Source organism: Macadamia integrifolia, unplaced genomic scaffold (genome assembly GCF_013358625.1).
Source record: "Macadamia integrifolia cultivar HAES 741 unplaced genomic scaffold, SCU_Mint_v3 scaffold2055, whole genome shotgun sequence".
NCBI lineage: Eukaryota > Viridiplantae > Streptophyta > Magnoliopsida > Proteales > Proteaceae > Macadamia > Macadamia integrifolia.
In genome coordinates, this window is record NW_024868485.1 from 62,812 (window position 1) to 84,380 (window position 21,569).

General features: G+C 37.8%; 1 protein-coding gene across 2 annotated transcripts; it reads left to right on the forward strand.

Annotated features, from left to right (window-relative positions):
- The first annotated feature begins 19,283 nt into the window (after positions 1-19,283).
- LOC122065584 (protein CRABS CLAW-like) lies at positions 19,284-21,126 on the forward strand. 2 transcript variants are annotated; one of them, XM_042629404.1, is made up of 7 exons: positions 19,284-19,427; positions 19,555-19,698; positions 20,135-20,252; positions 20,348-20,396; positions 20,548-20,623; positions 20,716-20,766; positions 20,896-21,126. In XM_042629404.1, exons 1-7 carry the CDS (start codon positions 19,359-19,361, stop codon positions 20,944-20,946), a joined length of 558 nt encoding a protein of 185 aa, XP_042485338.1. In that variant the 5' UTR covers positions 19,284-19,358; the 3' UTR covers positions 20,947-21,126. The 2 variants fall into 2 exon arrangements, with proteins under 2 accessions (XP_042485338.1, XP_042485336.1); XM_042629402.1 differs by having other exon boundaries at positions 19,290-19,436.
- Positions 21,127-21,569: the final 443 nt, after the last annotated feature.

A 21,569-nucleotide genomic window follows, 5' to 3' on the forward strand; every position in this document is an offset into this window, starting at 1 on the left:
CTATATTTAAGAAATTGTCTTTACCTAAAAAAAAATTCTTTTAAAATTTTCTCCATCCTCTCTCTCACGCTTCTTCTAAAAAAAAAAAATCTATGTTCTAGGATTTTTTAAATAAACATTTCCCTCTTTCCTATCACGTTTCTCTCTTTCTCTTTTTCTTTCTATATAAAAAAAAAAATCTATACTTTAAGATTTTTGTACAAAAAAGTTATATTTTTGGATTTTTTTTTCTCTATCCACTACCGTAACGTCACTAACCTCAAGCGTTTTGGTTGCTACGAGTTGACCAATGCAGGCATGGCTGATTTTGCCGTCAACTGCAACAGAAAAATCTTCTTTACCTCCCTTTGTTATCGTTTTTATTCTCCCCACCAAACAAAAAAAAAATCTTCCTCCCCCTTCTTCTCGGTCTTTCCAGGAGGGATACTTTTACATTCACTCAAGCTTTGGAGTTTGGTTCAATTTTATCCTTATTGATCAAACCTGATGGGGTCCCTACGGTATTTTTTTTATAGGAGATAATTGAGCTTCTTACCAAGGAAGTGCAATAGTTGAAGAATTATCTCTCTTGAGTTTAAAAGCTATTGATGTTCCTTATTATGACATTCAACGGGGATTATGTTGGTTATTATGATTTATTACATTCAATAGAGATTGTGGTTTTGCTATTAACAGGGATTATGTTGTAGTGTTGGAATTTGGTGTTTTTTATTTTGGAGGGAATGGTAGGGGGTTTGGCATTGACATATGAAATGGCTTTGGATGTATGGTCGTAATGTGGAAATGGAGGAAGCATTAGATGTGTTGTTGGTGGTGGTGTATTTTGTTTTTTAAATTATGCAAATCACTGGTGGTTGGTGTGAATAAGTAGAAGTTTTGAAGATGAGCCAGCATACGTAACAGAATATTTCTACCGTGATGCACCTTACAAAAGTGTATCCCATTGGGGTTTCAAGTTTTATGGTTTCTGATCCTTTCATTGTTCTCCTTCTTTTCCTCCTTGGTTGCTATCCTAATGCAAAGAAGGGAGGAAGAAAAGAAGGAAAAACGTTTAGCGTTTTATACCCAAGCTCTCACTATGGAGAAGATAAAAGTGCAGAAGATCGCTGATCTATACAGAAATCGAGCTACTTGTTATTTGAAATTACAAGGTTTCAAGAAGGACCTAATCTTACCCCGTCTCTCTTGAAATTTTTATTGAAATTTGTGTTTTCTATATTGTGTTTTTTTTTTGGATTATTGTGGTTGGTTAATTGTTTTGTAAAAGGTTATTGGCATCTTTTGTTCAATTTAAATTAGTTTAATCGTTTAAATAGGGATTTAGTTTCTACTGATCAGGATGAACAAAAGACATCTTTTAAATTAGCTTAAATCTTCTTATATTTTTTGAATCCACATGCTTAAAAAGGAATCTGTTTGTAAAAATATTCTAACCTGGCTCGTTCATCAACCTTTTTAGTGTTAGGTTTGGGGGTATTAGTTTAAAAAAGCAATAGAATAAAAAATATAGTTATGCACTGAATTGAGTACTTTTTATTTTTATTATTTATTTATTTTTATTTTTTTGAGAAATTTTAATTTTTATGCTAAAGACTTAAATTGTGAACTTTTGGAATCCATTTTTTAAATCAAAATATTTTCTTAGTTTCAAATGATGTATTTTTATATCTTATCAATTCTTCAATTTCATCTGTAGTGTGGCAATTTTTGGATTTGTTTTACAACCTCCACTCTAACCCTTAGATTTTATGTGATATTTCCAGATTTGGTACTTGAAGTTGTGATTATTATTTCCTTGCACAAAATCTGAATCTCAACATTTTAAATTCAGTTATATTAATAAAAAAAATTAAAAAAAAAACTAAACCATTTTAAATTCAATTAGTTCAAGCAGTCTAAAACTTTTATTTTTATAAAAGCTATATTGATAGTTACTCTTCCTAAATTTAATTATAAATTTTACAGATCGACTCCTGTAATATTACAAGAGATGTGAACTAACACAGTGCATATATTTCAAGAAATTAATGTTCAACATTTTTTGGTTGTGTTTGGTAACCACTCTGCTCTTAGAAAGAACTTGGTCCTCTTAGGTGGACCACCACTATCATTTCCATCACAATTATTTCATATATTCTTTCAATATCTCCATAATCTTCAAAATCCTTGTCCTCGTGTAGTTTTTTTTTGTTGGAATAAGTGCATATATCCTATGCAAGTAATGTTGCATGAACCATTCCTTATTATATTTTCTATCTTTTTTGGCAGAAAATGGTTAATGGAGGAACTGTAAGTTTGCAACCTTTTTGAATAAGGAACTTGATCTCTTTTTTTTTTTCCTTTTGTGTGTGTGTGTGTGTGTGTGTGTCGAAATGAGTGCATAAATTAATTGGGCTGACACATTAAGTTTTTTATTATTAGTCTTTTTTACTGGAATGAATGCATAATATTGGGTAGATGATTTTTTTATTTTTTATTTTTAATTATTAGTCTTTTTTGCTGGAATGAGTGCACAATACTGGGTAGATGAATTTAGTTTTCTATTAGCCTCCCCATCCCTTAGGTTTCTTCATGTATTGAAGAATGTCTCCTATGCATTCACGGGTTTTATTTGGTCTCATGAATGTCCGAAGCAATTCCTATGTCATTCTCCCAATAATGTATTCATAGGTTTTATATGCTTCCTTGGTGATTAAGAACATTGATAAGTTTTAATTTCTTCTCACTCTGTTTGAGTTTTAGTTTGTGTTTTTGATAGAATTTTGCTTAATATTTTTCCGCTTGGATGGGATCCTTTTTAATATTGAAAGCAAGTTTGTTCAATGTTCAATTGTGCATTCTGTATTTTGTCTTCCCCCACCAACAAATGGCCATCTAAATTCACCATGAATGACCATTGTCTATTTTACAGGTATGGGGTTTTGTATTCCTCTAACTCTCTCTCTTTTCTTCTATCATACTCTCTATTTTCCTTTCCTTTTCATAACACTTTTCTCTCCCTTATTACTCTCACAGTAAAACACAATCCGTTGAGGAGGTGGTGGTTATTTTCTATTTTTGTGTTTGATTTTGCTTCTATTGAAGATTCTTTAATTTGAACTCGCAGTCAAATAAATCAATTGGAAAAGTTATATTTGAGGTTGTAATCTAACTTTATAAAGTTTAACTAGATCAGCCTTGCTGCATAATCTGCTTTGTTTTTGTTTTGCCCTTTTTTTTTTTTCTTTCTCTAATCTTTTGTATCTTAAACTCGTGTTTAAATTATTTTTCTTTTCTTTATAATTTAGATTGAAATAGATTGAGCCTTTCAAAAATTTGGATCAATTAATTTTACAAAGAATCATTTTTAGAATGCATTTAGATTATTGTAGACATTTAGTTTCTCTATCACGTGACAAATGCTTACATGTGCAATTGCACATGTCTATTTTATATATATGTGTGTGTGTGTGATCAAAGCATCAAAGACAAAGGAGAGTTGAGGCAAGGGAATGGAGTGCTGGAAGAAGAGAGATTTCAGGAGAGTAACAACGGCGGTTGTTCTGGTGATGCTACTGCAATATTGTGAAGGAGGTGGTCGCACAAGTTACCACTCAACACTAGCCCGCAACAGCAGCATTGCCGACGAGGAGTTCTTGACGGACTCCCAAGTGATTAGGAGGATTCTCGGCTCCCAAAATTTGGACATACATGGAGTTTTGGAAGAAATAGACCTTTTTGCGATGAGCACAGGGATCAGAACTGCTTGCCATAAGGAGGTCATAGTCCGTCAGATCACTGTACAACTTACCAGCAATGCAGAGGGGGGAAGCCGGCTTAGCCCCACCCTTGAAAGGAAGATGTGATCGAGGAGAAGGTAACTGAATTGAAGATCCATCCCCTTCAAAACCAGTTGAGATATGTTCGTTAGTGTTATCCCTTGTGTGCTTGTGCTGTTGAGATCATCAATCTCCCCTTCCATAATTAGTAACAACTATGCCCAGTCTTTATATATATATATATATATATACAGCTTTTTTTTTTTTTTTGGGTAAATAGGTGATGTTCATAATATTTTCTGTGAGTTCTAAAAATGCACATTCAAATCGAGCCAAACGGTTTCGGCTCCAATTTGGTACAGTTCCATTCCTTGGGTCACCATCATCTCTCTATGTTGCAAGTCACAACTCCGTTGGAGTCTCACTTCTGAGAATTGAGAATGCAGAACCCCCAACCAACCGCAATAGTTAGTAAGGAAAACAAGCACCCCAAAAAACCCCACACATATGAGAAGTGGGAGAGTTCCTCTCTACAGGGCTTGCACCCTTAAGTAATAAGTCTATATATATACCCATATTTCCAACTCTCTTTTTCTAATGTGGGACTAAACATGTCCTAGAGAACAAGTCTTTGACTTTTGCTTTAGTGTTTTGAATTTTTCATTCAAAACTTCTCTCTAACCCTTTTAAGTTCAAAACCCAAAAGTTAAAGTAAAAGTAAAAAGTGAAAGTAAAACAAGACGACATGTCAAAATTTTGAAAGTTTATTTTATGGCAAAATGGTCATGGTACGTGCAGAAAAATAGGAATGCAGAACGTTCAGAGCTCGGTGAATGTTCACGTAAGTGATATGATTGACACGTGTTAAATATGTTAATCCTGCTAACAGAGTTGTAAACAGTTACAACTCTGTTTAATATTATTAATATTTAAATAAATAAATAATAAAAATCCCAATATAAGCGGACTCCTCCTTTCATTCCGCTTAGAAATCTCGATCCTCTCTTTCTCTCTCTCCTTGTTTCTTCTTCAAGGTTGTTCCTTCTTTCTTCTTCCCTTTTCACCGCTCTCCAGTCTAGTTGAAGTTTTGTTTACCAATTTCAGTGAAAATTTGCATCCATGGTAAATTCTCATAGGTTAATAATATCTACCCAATAAGTAATAATAAAATCCTAGATATTCAACAACTTTGTTTACTTTATAAATTCAAATTTGTCTTTTGCCATACATGCAAACTTTACTGTCCAAATCTCTTCCCTGATGATTAATATGTAAACATGGTATTTGGATATGTGAGGCCAAGTCTCTCATATGCAGATTGGGCTCCTCTGTAGTACACCCCTGTGCTACAGATCGTGTAACACGGCATGAAAGCTTGACACGTGGTTTTTGGAGATCATATGGTCTAATGGATTTAAGCCTCAGGGAGTGGAAGACATTGGCGATACACTTGATCTCCCGAACTGATCCAGCAAGTGGGTTCTCTGACTTTTCAATCTATTTCTGTTCTTGAGGATTTTTACCACAAGTAAACCTAGAAAACCAAAGTGTTTCTTCTTATTCTTCCTTGAAATGAGAATACACAAAAAAAGAAAAAATGACGAGTACAAGGGTTGATGGTGCAAGAATAAGCGAGAAGAAATAAATGTGAAAGTAGGGATTTTTCACTTGGTTCTTCAGAAAAAAAAAAAAAATCAAAAAAGGAGGCGAAAGGGTATCTGGTTTTGTGATTCTGTAACTTGGAAAATTTTAACTTTTAGTGAGAAACACCAAAACCCTATCAATATTTCCCTTCGGCTTAGGTAGATTAGATAGAGAGAGAGAGAGAGAGGAGGTTCGAAGGAAAAAAAGAAAAAAAAAAAACAAACTCTTTGATGAAGTTTTGCAAGTGGGGAAAACGAGAATTTTTTTTTTCCCTTCCCCTTCTTGATCATATGAAATCGGTTTGGGGTTAAAATCTTCTAAGTTGCAGAGAGCCCTATTTTGTTTTCAAAAACTCAAACCGATCTGAAAAAGGAGCGATTCTCTAGAGACGGGGATCAGGTGTGTTGCTGATGTATTCAACTCTCTGAGCTAAAACCACACGATCTTCAAAAGCCAGGTGTTGAGCTGCTGTGCTGAGCTACACGATCTGTAGCACAGGGGTGTGCTACAGAGGAGCCCAATCCCTCATATGCTCAGTGCCTAAAAATAGTTATATTGATTTTTTTCTTATCTCATCCTATTTTGAGAGAGAGAGAGAGAGAGAGAGAGAGAGAGAGAGAGAGAGAGAGAGAGAGAATTGAGATTTCCCAACAAAATCGAAGGAGGAGTCCGCTTATAGGATTTATTTTATTTATTTATTTATTTATATAAAAGAATATTAGACAAGTTAAGTAACCACATCCGTCATCTCTCCACCCTAAAAACTAGGAATCCGTTATATTATAAAAAACTAATAAATGGTTTAGATTAATCTAAACTTAAATGGAAGGTTAATATTAAAAGAAAGTGAAAATAAGATTGCAATACGTACGTCCTGTTACCACTCGCCCTTATTTTATAATATAAATTAAATACATATATTAGTACAACAATTCATGTCTTTTCTGTACTTTGTATTTTATTTTATATTATAATAAAAGAAAAGCATTGTCCCATCACCCCACTTGGGTTTGTCTATATATTTCCTTCTCTCAAAACTCCTCCCCCATTAAATTACCCTAATAAAATTGAAAAGGCTTGAGAAACTCTTTAAGAGGTTGCTGGGCTTGGTTTCGGTTGAAACCGATGATTCGAAAGCTAAAATCGGAACCAAGCCTAACCGAATAAAAATACCAAAATAAGAATCAATATGAAATCGAATTAATTCGATTCTATCAATTCAGCTCGATTTTGGATTTGATATTCGGTTTTAATTTCAAATTGACACTCTTAACTCTCGATATATGATTGTAAACTTTTTTTTTTTCCGTAAGAGATTGTAAACTGTTCAAACCCATTAGTCAAATGATTTGGAACCAAATCATTTATTAAATGATTGACAATTCTTGTTTAAAAGGCTGGATTCAATTTTATAAACGATTAATTAGGTCTAAACTGTAAAACGGTGACCTTTCTCATAACCAACACACTTAATTTGAACTTGCACACCTGAGCCTGAGGTGAAGAAGTGAAGAGGTGTAGGGTGAACCCTGCATGAAATCCATGGACTGCTATAAATAGGTAATCGGGTTTTCACTTAACTAAAATCCATCACAAACTCTTTAATATTTCTCCTAACTGAGAAGATCTGGTCTAGCACCAATCTCTCAGAGCCCAAGGGGCTCAAATCCATGGAGCTAATTAAGCTTAAGAATTTCTATTTTTGATTTTAATCAGGCCTCCAATTCATTGGAGCCTAGGATACCTTTACCCGTGGAATTGCGTGACAGCACGGTTCCATCTACCTAGTGGCTAATTGTCTAACCTCGTGTGCAGTCACGAGTAATGGGCAATGAAACAACCCTTTTGATACGTATATCAAAAGGATCACATACCTCGCATATATAGATTCCATCAAGGCCAATCGGTTTAGTCCTATTGCATCCATTGCATCCCTCATCATGTTAGAAATATATGGAAAACAATTAGGAATGCCACAAGCTAACTTGTAGAAGTTATGTGAGGTCCCAGATTGGAATCTTCCTATAACGCATTTTAGTCTTTGGGAATGCTTTCCTAAGTGGGTTTTGGATGAAAGGTGTCCTTCCTCCTCAAGAATAAGATTTGTGCAGTCCAGAGCGCATAACTCTGGGGTAATTCCCATAAAAGATTTATGTCAATCACCGAACAACTCTAAAGACCCGTCCTGCGAGAATTAGGAGGAAGGGTCACCAGGTGGGGAAAGGTTGAAGAAAGCAAGACCACACTAACATGGAATATTTTATAAGAACATTCCTGTCTGGGCTATTTTCTGTATCTCTCGCTTTATAATATGGATTTGACCAAAGACTCGAGTCCTAGCCCAACCCCTATCATTTAGCAAACTAACTATGTGTGCATTATTTGTTTGTAAAGTCAAAATAATAAAAGAAGACATAAGTCCTAACATAAGTCTTTTTTTTTTTGTCTTCGGCATGATTCAATGCCTAAAAAATTTCCCGCGGTCCATCTGGACTCATCAGGGTAATCGGTTGACACACTTCAGTCTAGTGTCATCCCCGTCGTCTCTCCAAAATTGTCTATCTCTGGACGCTAAAGGCTCGTTCAGAATGGAAAATTTTGTAAGCGTTCGGCCAACAATGACGCACTCAAGCCAGCATGGGTTCGTCCGGTGGATGCAATGCAAGCTGAAATTCCAAACTCAAGCAAGGAATGACACAATTATTGAAGATACTTAGAAACCAGCCCAGGCCTGATTCAGCCCCGACCATGGGAGCACAAGAGTAGACCCGTCCCACCGCCCCTTGAGTGACCCTGTTGCAACTAGGATTCCTACCAGATTCATGATTAATGAGGAAGAGAAAGAATTTTCCACTCATGTTCAAATGAAACCATCAGAAATGGAAAGGGAAAAGAGAATGAGGGAACAACTCGAGAAACTCGAAGGCATGATCCGGGCAAGCAAGGGCCAGAAAAACCATGACCATACCCTAGTGAAATGAGTTTCTTCTTTGGGGCAAGGATCACTGAAATATTCAAATGGCAAATGGATAGGTTTGATGGATCGGGAGATCCCAAGGCTCACTTGAAGCAATTCATAAGCATCGCCAAGTCATGGCAGCTTACTGATGAACAGATGGGTCAAGTTTTTATGTTAACCTTATTAGGACCAGCATTGAGATGGCTCACAAAGATAGAGCCCATACAAACTTAAAATTGGGCAGCAGTGGTGCGGGTCTTCACTAAGCAATACTCCTACAATACTAAGGTGGATGTGAAATTGCAAGAGCTAGAAACTTTGAGGCAATAGCCAAGGGAAGGATTCAATGCCTTTTTAATGAACTTTCATGACAAGGCCACTAAAATGACAGATCGCCCATCTGAGGTAGAGCAAGTGGAAATGTTGATTGAAAATCTCTCCAAACCATATTATGATAATCTTAATTATTAACATTTGCAGATATTTGATGCATTGATAGCCACAGGGTGTTAAGAACAAGATCCTGAGGGATTCACAATACCAAGGAGTTGTTCAGGATTCTAGGAAGATTGTGAAGAGTGGGCAAGGTAAGAGCCCCAATGCAAATATGGTGAGTTTTGTTCAATAGTAAACAACACTAGTAATGGCTTCTCGCCCACAACCATTTGTAATCCAATCAGATGCTCCCATCCGGAAGGCTCCTCGCCCGAAGAAACATTTCATGGATTTGGGAATGCCATTGACCACAGTCTATGAAAAAAATGAAGAAGCAGGGTCTCTTAGGGACTGCAGCTCCCAAAGTAATTAGTAATCCCCACTAGCTTGGTATAGGGATCATGAATATTATTCCTACCATAATAAAAAAAGCCATATGACAAAGAGATGCATTAGTCTATAGCATGCAGTTCAGGATTTGGTAGACAATAGGATTATTGAAGTAAGGTCAAACAGTCCTCGAATATTATAACCAACCCACTCCCGGAGACCATGGGATTGTATTGGCTAATGACTCTCAGGATTTTGAGCCATGGTTCTTTGACTGGACTTACCTTATTAGCAATTCTTGAAAGTATCATCGCCGCAGGGAATTCGAGTGGGTAGAGAAGTTGATGCATGTACTGAGATTGCGTCTTCCTCTGGAAATCATAAAGCATTTCATTAGCTTCATCAAGATATCTTACAAGAAAGAATGCAATTTTTGGCAAAGGGCAATCTACATGTATTATGTAGACATGCACTTTTACTGCCTCATGTTGTATGATCACGGGGTTCTCACACTAGCATGTATATGTATCGGAAGAAGAGGTAGCTGAGAATGACATGACTCAACTCATTCGTTCCCAGGCCAAGAGGGACCACATGGATTCCCGCACCTACAGGAGGATAATGGGAGAATATAGCACGAATGATGAAAAATAAATAAAGGTGGTCTCTTAAGAGAGAAGATACATATGAGGGAGTATTAGAAGTTATGGTCATGGGTCAATCACCCATTTATCCACCTCAACTGTCTTCACCATCCAAAGGTCCTGCATTACATACCTTATTAAACTTTCTTGCCTCGCCAACACATGACCCGCCATATCACCCACCTTCACCCTCAATACCATCATCTCCATCATATCACCCAAGGTCATATTCTCTATTGTCATCCTACCACCCTTTATCCCCTTTCGAATATCCAACCTCTTACATTACATCTCTGTCCTATCACCCTACTTCATATCCATCATCTCCACCATATTATCCCAACTCCTTAAAATTGGTAGCTGACCATATGCCTTATGATCCAAAAAGAGGTTGGATCAACGAATATAACAGGAATGACATCCTCACGTTGCCAAGATCTCCATGTGAGACTTTGTCAACTGGGTAAGTGAATGCTCTAGTGGAAGAAAGTCCGAAAGTGGACCATGCATCATTAATCCATACAGTCACACCCAAGAGAATGATTCATCATTATTTGAATTAGTCACAGATGATTTGCTCAATTCAATGATGGCAATGGCAATCGGTGAACAGATCAATGAACATGCTTTCCTAATCCACATAGGGACTGATATTGAAGATGATGAGCTAGATAATGTCATTAATGAACTCTGAGGGTACAATATAGGATCAAACCCCATGGAGGTGTTCCATTCAGTGCCTTCTGAATATTATGAACTCTTGCATGCAGAAGGAATCAGTGACAATAAAGAATCTAGTGAAGATGAGGAGATAGTGAAGAGGAAGATGATGATGATGAGGAGGAGGATTTTGAGGATGGAAACGATAGTGATGACTTCGAGGCCTGGAGCTCTGATGAAGAAGATATGTCTGGATACTTCCTACCTGAGGATCCATCAGATTACCCATAGGTGACCCAATCATAGATCCCATAGATGCCAATCTTTTAGCACTCCCTATCCGATTAGAGGGGAACTGGTCTGGTTCAGATAAGACCCTAGTAATGATGAAAACTCTTACGAAGAGGAGGGAAAAGAAGAAGGAGACTTCGATCTTAAAGCAATATTTAAGGAGCGAATGATAGATGTGGCTATATGGTTGACTATGATGACAAGCCATTTTGAAGAAACTAACGAAATCTTAGGTGATGTTGCCATCACTCAACAATACTACACTAAGCAAATGGTGCTTCTCAAAGAAGCAACGGAAGGGCATAGATTAGACAAAGAACTTCAATATCCCTTTGATGCAATAAAGATAGTATGGGAAAGAGCTCTCGACATTTGTGGAGGCCTCCACCCCCAACTCCAAGCCGGGAGGAAGAATCTGAAAAATATACCGAAGAAGACATCCCCATGGTCGGGATCATTACCATCACAGATAGTGATGATGATGATCATTATTCTATAGAAATCATTGTCAAAAATCCTATAAATAAAATGGAGATGCGAAGCGAGAAGGAGTTCAAGAATAGTCCTTGGTAGTGGAGTAGCTAAGAGCTAGTGGGGAAGCAAATAGTGGCTCAAAGGAGGAACCAAAGAATCCTGTCTTGGCTCAACTAAAAAAGCTTCAAGCCAATATCTAGATCTGGGGATTGTTGATGGTGTCCCCTTCGCATCGCGAGGCTCTTCTCAAGTCCCTCACGAATGTGCAAGTGCCTATTGAAAGTGATCCAATGTGGCTCTCACAAATAGTAGGGGCAACCTATACCGCATAGTCCATGATGCTTACAGATTCTAAGTTTCCCTCCATGGGAGTCCGGCATAACAGTGGAATGTCATGACAAGATCGCCCCACATGTTCTTATTGACAATGGGTCCGCCTTAAATGTGTTGCCTTTGAGGTCTAGTTCAAGCATTTGTTTGAATATGGAGAAGATGAGGCTATCAAAACAAACATTATGGGCTTATGACAATACCAGAAGAGAGATTATTAGGGTCCTCACGGCAACAATGATAATTGGTTGGTAAAGTTTGATATTAACTTTCATGTAATAGATATCCTGGCATCCTTCAACATACTTTTGTGAAGGCCATGGTTGCATCAAGCAAGAGAGGTGTCCTCTAGTCTGCACCAAAAGGTGAAATTCACACATGAGGGGAAGGTGATAGCCATTTCAGGGGATCCTGAGGTAGTCAATACTTTGGCTAACATTTAAAAAGGGGAAGAACTGGAGAAGGAAGTGCGACTCAGCAAGTTTGAGATTGAAGGAACATTTGCTTTTTCTACTAAGGGAGCCATTGAGGAAAGCATCCCGACAAACTATGAGGTAATCTGGAGTTCTCTGGTTACTCACATGATGAAAAATATGCAATACTTTCTGGGAATTGAACTTGGTAAGTATTACCAAGTTGTATCAAGATTTCTAGAGATAATTGAAAGCAAAGGAAGGAAAGGCTTGGGATATGTTCCTCAACAACGAAGCAAGGGAAAATGCTGCAATAAGGAAGAAGGTCAAAAATAGGGAAAATGTCATAAAGTGCAAAGGATGAATCGAAAGATTGTCGCTTCTTATTACCCCACCCTTAATGGACACTTTGTGAGAGGAGAGGATTTCCCATTTTATGGAAATGCCTGAGCCTTGGGTTGGCAAAACTTTCCGATCCATGGTTTGACGAAACCTTCACTAAGATACAATCAAGATTTGAGGTTTTCTTTTAGTACGAGCTTGACGGGGTCACCTATAAAGTACAACAATTCCAAATCAGAGAGATTGATAAGGAAAGCTATATCACTGGCATGTTTGAGATAGCAATGATTGGAGATGATGAATCCTCTTATAGGCCAACTACCTTAATTCGATCAAAGGAGACGACAAATCCTTGGATTCTTCTGAAGAGGGAGTGGGAAAAGTAAGTAAAGCTAGTCTGAAGCTTACATCTGCCCAAGGACCTAAGGAATCATATTTTTTCATTCTTCTAAGGAATGCATGCATAGGAATTGCATAAGCTCAAATCATATTTTTTCATTCTTCTGAGGAAGAAGCACTTATGTCAAAGGAAGAAGAGCAAGAAGAATCGTCATTTGTGTACATTGTGCTAGAACCAACTACAATGGGAAGACCCCAAGTGGTGGACAAAGATGTGACCGAGGAGTTAGCATGGAATCAAATGATCAGTTGGAGAAGCTTGAATTCATCGAGAAAGGGCTAAGCAGCCTCAGGTGAGATTCACCTCTCAAGAAATTTGGCTTCTGGGAGCATAGGATTAGTCAATTCATCGTTGTAACCAAGCAGCATCGAGTGAAAGAAAGTGACTATCACTATAGAGAAGGTGGCAGTAATTGTCCTCAATGGAGAAGAAGGCTTGTTACCTCACCTACTCGTTCATCGAGTCAGTCAACCACTTTTGAATTGGACAAATATTTGATTCAACTTCAAGTTCGCTCATGCTTTAGAGTCAACCAGTCCAATACCACTAATGAAAGCACTAAGTCTATCTTTGAGTCTGTTGTTGAGTCTCTGTTGTTATTGATAGTGTTCCTGTAATTCCTTTCAATGAATATTTAGAGTTCATGTATGTCGAGTCTGTTACTCCTTTGAACATCAATGAAATCTCTAATTCTGAGTATGATTTGTTTCCTTGTTTTTATGATGATCTTAATGAGTATCATAAATTTATAAAACAATGGAAACCAAAGAAAGCCCAACCCATCTATGAGAATACCCGGACTATTAATTTAGGGACAAACCAATGCCCTTGAGAGGTAAAGATTGGTGCTACCCCAAACAATGAAGAAGCATCACAAATGATTAGCCTTCTTAAGGAGTTCATAGAATTCTTTGCATGGTCTTACGAGGACATGCCTGGGATCGACCCCAACATTGTGCAACATCGCTTGTTTAGTCCGATTCCCAAGAAAGACAAAAGGGTACACGTGTGTCGATTAATGAGATCTCAACAGGGTTAGCGCAAAGTATGATTTTCCATTGCCTCACTTTGATGTACTCGTTGACAATATGGCCGGACATGCTTTATTGTCATTTATCCATGCACCTAGAAGATAGGGAAAAGACAATATTCACCACTCCTTTGAGAACCTATTGTTACAAGGTGATGCCTTTGGGCTGAAGAATGCTGTGGCAACTTATCAAAGAGCAGCTACAGCTATCCTACATGACACAATGCACAAGGAAGGTTGTGCCCTTAGTGCATTCCGGCCCATAGAGAGTGCCTACCCCCTTCCTAGCATCCCAAACCAAACCTCTATCAAATTTCTGACCCAAGATCTAGTCCTTACAAGCCAAAGCTTTGTCGAAGTTCTGGCCCAAGATTTAGTCATTACAAGCCAGACCTCTATCGAATTTCTAGCCCATGATCTAGTCCTTACAAGCTAGACCTCTGTCAAAGTTCTAGCTGAGGATCAAACCCTCGTAAGCAAACCTCTGTTCAAGTTTTAGTCCAAGATCTACCCCTCACAAGTTGAACATCAACCAAAGTATCCAGAGGAGTTAGGAAGGGTTACAAAAAAGTCAAAGCTTTCGGAGAAAGAGAGCTAGAGATCAAGACCATTTTCTCCTGAGCTGGGAGAACTCACGAGACAATTCACATCTACTTTTATAGGGGCCCACCCCTCTTGACCCAAAACAAGGGTCAAGCGCAGTACAATCTCCAACTCAGTAGGAAAACTGCAGATCATTCATTCACATGTGGTAGTGTATATAGTATAATTTAGCCATGCATGAGGTAGAGGAACAATAAGGAAAATGTTCATCTTAAGCATCTGGTAAGAAGACCAGTCAAACCGAGTGGAGTGGTTGCCTAATGCCTTCAAATTCCAAAACCTGACAATTACCCTCCTCTCTGGACCAGACCAATTTTCGGGCCCTGGATCTTAGGCCTTAATCCTAGGTGGCAACTCCAAACCCTCAATATCATGTTCCCCAGTCCCCAAGATTGAACACACCATCCCTCATGCCCCCTAAAAAACCTCTTTCCTTAGGAGAGAGGGAGGGTTAGATCCTCCGGCCGTTACCCCTCACAGAAGATCACTCACAATAGCAACAAGCTGTGCACATTAGATTGAAATTAAATATTAGGCAATCAAGGCTGGAGAATGAACGGCTTACGATAAATGAACTAGGGCCCTCTTTCAAATGATGACTAAAGATCCTCTTCTGAACTAAAAGAAATGATAAAGACCCTATTATATAATATCTAGATTACATCTCTATAATGTTTCCTTTGGCACAAGAGAGAAGACTTAACACCTGTTAATGGTGGACACCATTTTCGAGGAAAAAATGAATCCCAACAATACTTCAACAAGTAGACCCATAATCTAGTGTGACAAATGAAAGCAAAGCAATAGATTTCCCTTTGAAGAAAGCTGGACGGATGAAGTTTAGCTTAAATTCCTCTTCTCCAAAAGAGGAGCCTATAAATAATTAGTCCAAGATGGTGTGAGGTCAGAAGAGGCTGGATGATGAGCGGGAAGGGGTGATGGGCACCGATTGAAGGAGATTGGGATTTTGGGGGGTGGGAGAGAGAGAGCGAGAGAGAGAGAGAGAGAGAGAGAGAGAGAGAGAGAGAGAGATGTGTAGATGTGTTATATTGTACATTAAGAATAGCAAGGTGGGGAGATAGGTTTGATGCAAAGGGGTGAATGGATCAGGATTGATGTGGAAGAGTTTAAGCTAGGGTTTGATGCAGTGCAGGGGGTAGGATACCTGAAAGAAAGGTTGAAAGGGGGTCCATGAAGGTAGTGTTGGAAAATTAGGTCATCAAGATCAGCCATGGAATAGTGGATAAGAGAAGGAGATAGAAAAATCAACAATGGAGAAGGAGAAAGAAAAAGAAAACAATCAAAGAGGATTGTAGGAGGAGGTTGCAGGAGAGATGTAGAATGACCCGAAAATAGCCCTGAAGAACATTTTCCAGTTCATGCAAGCCGCTATTGAAGAACATTACGTATCGGTGAAGTGCAATCTCCGTTACTTGAAGCATACATGTACTCGTGGTCTTCACCTCCCGATCCCCTAATCTCCAACTTTAGGATTTCTCCTATGCCAATTGAGGGTGGAACTCCGGTGGCCGTAAGTCCACTAGGGGTTATACTATTTTTCTTGATCCAAATCTTATCTCATGGACCTCTTACAAGCAAAGGCAGTTGCTCCATCCTCTACCAAATTTGAGTACAAAACTCTTGTTGATGCCTCTACTGACTTACGTTGCTATAGTATATATCTTTCCAGGAGCTTGGTGTACCATTGTATCGCCTACAAATATTATGGTGTGACAACATTGGTGCTGTATACCTGTCCGCCAATCTATTTTTTCATGCTCGGACGAAACACATTGAGATCGAATTTTTTTTTGGTTCAGGACAAGGTTGATAAGCATGAGCTATTTATACAGTTCATATCTACCACTAATAAGTAGGCTGATATAATTAATGATCAAGGGGTATCTTCTGCGTGCTTTCGAATTCTAATATGACAAGCTGAAGATCCGACTTCATCTTGAGGGGGTATAACAACCCAATATATGTTTTACCTATTCTAGGAAATATATTGCTTTACCATAAGTTTCAGGATTCTAGTCTACGTTTCATTTGAAATGTCTATAATTTTATGGTTAGATTAGGACTCTCTCTTTGTATAGAAGCTGATCATTATCAATAAGATTCAAGGAAGAATTATCAACTCCAAAACCATGACTTGTCAGTGCAGAGCTTCCTTAAAATTCTCTTGGCATCTACATCTTCGGTTTCCACAAGTTTTTCCAAGTTCTTCACATAACCAGAATTCATAATCTTTCTTCTGGCACTGTTACAGCTTGTCAATGACATTAATTTATAGAAAGAGAAACAACTTGTTTGCCCTATTTCACTCCCTCTTGGTTAAGCAATTGCAGGATTGCTCAATATTGGTATTGTTCAAGGTACCAACCAACAGGAAGGGCCTTAGTTTGTAATCCAAATGTGTAGCGATGCTTTTATCGACGGATGCAATTTCATTGTGCCTAAATTTTATGGTTCATAACTCTTAGATTTTAGTCCAAGAACATTTTTTATGTTATATATACAGCTTTAAAAATAGATTCAAATTCAAAACTTATGGTTGAAAATGTAAAGGTCTATCATAAAGGCATGTAAGTGGAGATGGGACGTGAAGAGCATCAAGGAAATAAACCAAAGATCAAGCAAGAGGGACTTGAAGAGTGAATGTAGAGTGAAGTGGGAAAATAGGACGGAAAAAAGGCTTGGGGAGTAGAGAAAAGAAGAGAAATTAACTAAACAATTGCCTGATTTGGATGGAGGAGGAGGGGAGCTACTAGTCTACCTAGATCTTATGATTATGTACAAATCCGTCAATAAAGTTAGTGGAAGAGGAAGAGGGTTCTTCTCCATATTCTAGATCGAGGAAGACAGGGAATCTGGTGGAGACAAGCTGACAAAGGCCTCTGGTTCTTGGGAAAGTCGATTTATACGAAGATAGAAAGTTGAAGAACGCAAGAGAAAAGAGAGCCAAATTGCCATATTTGGCACTGGAGGAATCGTCACATCACCCATCAACACCAACCCACCCTAAATTTACTACGATGGTGACATGTGATCTTAGCACTTGTCCATATCACTTTCCCCTATCCTTCATCTAAACCTTTGTGCATGTACTCACAATTGGACTCTTTCGTTCTCTTCCCTAACCCACCTCCCTACTCCTAGTCTTCATGTCATACTCATCTCCCCTCCGTCTTCTTCTTCCTCACTTCACTGATCGCTCTATATATAAACTTTAGTGTCTCCAAATCTATCCTTATATACGATTTATCAGTCATACTTTATGCAAATTACATGCATGTGTACAATATATGAGAGAGAGAGAGAGAGAGAGGAAAGCTGGTCTTGATATTTTAAAGGGGGATGCGAAATGTTTCTACTAAAACAGAAACAAAGGAGAGAGAAATGTGGATGACATGTAACAATAGGTTAATAGGGTAGGGTTATGTTAAAACTTGAGAACTGCATCTAGTATTGACTCTCATTAGTAATCTGATTAGATGGATGTGATCATTCAATTATTTGAGGAATAATGATGACCCATCCACTCAACATGTACCAGATATGTCAGGGTTCGTTTATATAAAGCAAATTCTAAATGGAGGAAGGCTACTAAGTCCTCTAGATAGATAGAGAGAGAGAGAGAGAGAGAGGGGGGGGGGAGGTAACATTATCAGAAAATGGTTCACTCGGCAAAAGGACTGAACCGGGCAAACATTACAGCACCGTTTTGAGACAATGCATGTTAATTTAGATGTATCCTTAGATCCAAAGATCATGAATGGATTAATGCTTTTGGATTTACCTGTCTGTTTATTTGCTCAGTATGTCTCTGATATACCTTTATTAGTAGTCACCAAGTAAATTTCAATTATCAAAAAAAGTGTACATTATTTCAATGGTTAGGCTCATGAGAACTAATTTCGGACTGTGAATTAAACTGAGTGTTAAGGATCCAACAACCGCAAGGTCGTGATAATTTTCTCTTTCTCTCTCTCTCTCTCTCTCTGAATTTTTAAGAGTGTCAAATGGTTCAAGTTCGATTCAATTCAAGATACACCATGTAGAAACCGAAATCTAACCAAAGAAGCCTATTTTCTAAACCATAAATGAACTAATTGATTGGATTCAATTTTCTTTTAGTTTACTATTTGGCTTGAGCCATATTTTTAAGTGTTTGGATTAACTTTTTTAATATTCGCCAGCAAAAATCCCTTATGATATTTTTTATTTCATAAAAATAAAATAAAATAAAATAAAATAAAATAAAACTCTCTTACTTGATACGGCCATAATCCACCTAACTTTTATCATCCATAATAAATAAAACATTAAATAATGTATATATATATATATATAGATATTCAATTTAAATCGATGGTTTCAATCTAGAAATGAAATCAACCAAAAAAAGATTCTAGATTTTGAAACCAAAATGGATCCAATTTGTTATTGTTCAATTTAGTTTGGTTTTAAATGATTGGTTTCAATTCCAAATTGAACCCTGTGTGTGTGTATCAATCCGTTCACTTTCAATTTGATTCAAGATACAAAATGCAAAACAAAAACTGAAAATAGGAACACATTTTCAAAATCAAAACCGAACACAATTGATTCGGTTCTGATAGTATGTACCTGCGTAAAGACATAGAGGGCATGCGCCCTCCTATTGGCCACAGACGCTGGTGTTATGGACACTTTCAGGTAGAGTTCTCTCCAAAAAAAAAGCATGAAACTAAAGTTGAACAGAACCGAGAAAAAAATTCCAGATTTCAAAACCAAAATAGAACTGATTTGCTTTGGTTGGATCTTAAACGGGCGGTTTGGGTTTTGGTTCCATGTTGACACCCAGACCCTACAACGCCCCTGTGCATTACAGCGGGAATTATGGCGAGAATAGGAGCGCCAGATTTTCTTCGTTAGACTACTTAAGCAGAGATCTATCAGAACCCTAGCTACCTCATTTCTTACAGGTGAAACCCACATCGTCATTCCCCTCTCTCTCTCTCTCTCTCTGTGAGTACTTTTGAGAAAGAAAACAGCTAGCCATGGATTTCACTCCTTCCTCTGATCATCTTTGCTACGTCCGCTGCAACTTTTGCAACACTGTTCTAGCTGTAATTTACGTAGATACAAAATTGTTTTTGTTCTTATCCTATCCATCCTCTGCCATGTATTTGAAATAATTAATTAATGAAATTTGCAAGCTCATTTTACTATTCTTGTTCTTAATTGATGATGTAGGTTGGGATCCCATGCAAAAGATTGTTGGATACTGTTACGGTGAAATGTGGTCACTGTAGTAATTTATCCTTTCTAAGCACTAGGCCTCCACCACTGCAAGCTCAATTCTTAGATCGACATTACCCAATACCACTACACAGACAGGTTCATTCTCTCCTCCACATACTATCTTTTTTTCTTCAACACTTTCATAACCCAATCTCTCTCTCTCTCTCTCCCCCCATGGTGTCTCTGTTTATGTTCTTGTCGACTAGAACATTTACTCTTATCATTTTAATAAGCCAACATAAAAAAGGATTACAGATTGTAGCTACTAAACTGATAGTTGTTGTTCTAAATATCTATTTTTCTTGATGATTTGTACCTATATTTCTTATTATATCAGGTTAGAGTAGATTAGAAAATGAAAGGAATCTATGATCAGAATATAAATAGCAATACCAGTCATTATTCATACATTTCTTTTGATTGTTTTGAATTTATTGCTGGAATTTTCTAAACTCTTTTATATCTGATACCATGTTCATAATTTTTTTCTTAAGAAATTAAGGGTCTAACTGAAGATGCTCATACCATGTAGATGCAAGGCTTTCCTGGAGATTACAGAAAGGGGCAATCAGGCCAATCTCTTATGACCTCCCCCTCCTCCTCCACATCCAACGAGCAACTGCCCCCTAAGGCACCCTTTGTGGTCAAACGTAGCTACTTCTTAACACTCTCTTGAATAATAGAAGATTCACACACACTCTCTCTCTCTCTCATATTTTTATTTTTTTTTGTTGGACTTTGGCAGCTCCTGAGAAGAAACACAGACTTCCATCTGCTTATAATCGATTCATGAAGTAAGGAGAATAAGAAACTTCTGCTGTCCATAGTTACAGATAATTTAAGATTACCTAGCTATTCTCTTAGAAATGTGAACTGATGGTGTTCTAGCTATCCTCATAGAAATCTGGATTGTTGATGTATCTGCTTATTGGTTTTCCTTGAAAGGGAGGAGATACAACGCATTAAAGCGGCCAGACCGGAGATACCGCACCGAGAAGCTTTCAGCACCGCAGCCAAAAATGTAAGTCTAATTAGTTTTGACCCATAAATTGTGCTCCAAAATCGTCCCAAGCACTCCATTAGATTTAAATTTTTATGATTTGATTTATGTAGTGGGCTAGATACGTTCCACCGAATGGATCAATGGCTGACAATAATAAGAATGTAAGTGCAATGAAGAATCCCAAATTCAAATTGAATCTACCTAAGAAAACTGAAATGAAAATTTCCCTTTTATATGGGAGTGAAGAAGTTATAATTTATGGGATTATCATGAGGTCTTTAATGGTGCAGGAACGAAGAACTTCGGACCATATCATGGAAAGCGTTGGTGCTGCCAAATGAATTGGAGATCCCTTTCAGAACATAAGTTAGCAGCAGGTTCTCTTTCAACTCTTTTCAATGGCGTTATGTAATGCTAAGACCTAATTAAGAGTGTTGTATTCCTTAATGAATCTTTTTTTTGATTGTCTTAAGCACTGAGATAAAATAGTACTTAATCAAAGACATTTAGATACTCTCGAATTTTATGTATCCAGAATAGGGTTTATTTGGTATAAGAAGCATTCAGGGTGCGATATCGAAACTGTGATAACAGGTACATATCGTATCAGAGATGTGCCTAGGGCCCATGCCTCACTTTTCTCATCCTCTTTAAGCAAATCCATCCATGCTTTCCCTCTCTCTCTCTCTCTCTCTCTCTCTCTCTCTCTCTCTCTCTCTCTCTCTCTCTCTCTCTCTCTCTCTCTCAAGTGGAGCTAGAGGTGCAATTACAACTCGGGTTGATTGGGTACGTCTAAAGCCTGAGAATTAAATGGTCCACCTGCGAACTGTTAATACTGCCGGAACTATATCTTTCCATCTTGTCACTGATGGTAGGCTCAGGTAAGGTTATGTTTGGACTCTGGATTATCATCTATAAAGAAAATTTTTCCTTCTCCTGGTTAAATTATTGAAACCCTCCACCC

Excerpts from the sequence above, each read along its gene's own strand:
- LOC122065584 (XM_042629402.1), top strand. The coding sequence starts at position 19,359 with ATGGATTTCACTCCTTCCTCTGATCATCTTTGCTACGTCCGCTGCAAC. Across the intron at positions 19,699-20,134 it reads CAATACCACTACACAGACAG|ATGCAAGGCTTTCCTGGAGA; the intron begins GTTCATTCTCTC and ends CATACCATGTAG. Across the intron at positions 20,253-20,347 it reads GGCACCCTTTGTGGTCAAAC|CTCCTGAGAAGAAACACAGA; the intron begins GTAGCTACTTCT and ends GGACTTTGGCAG.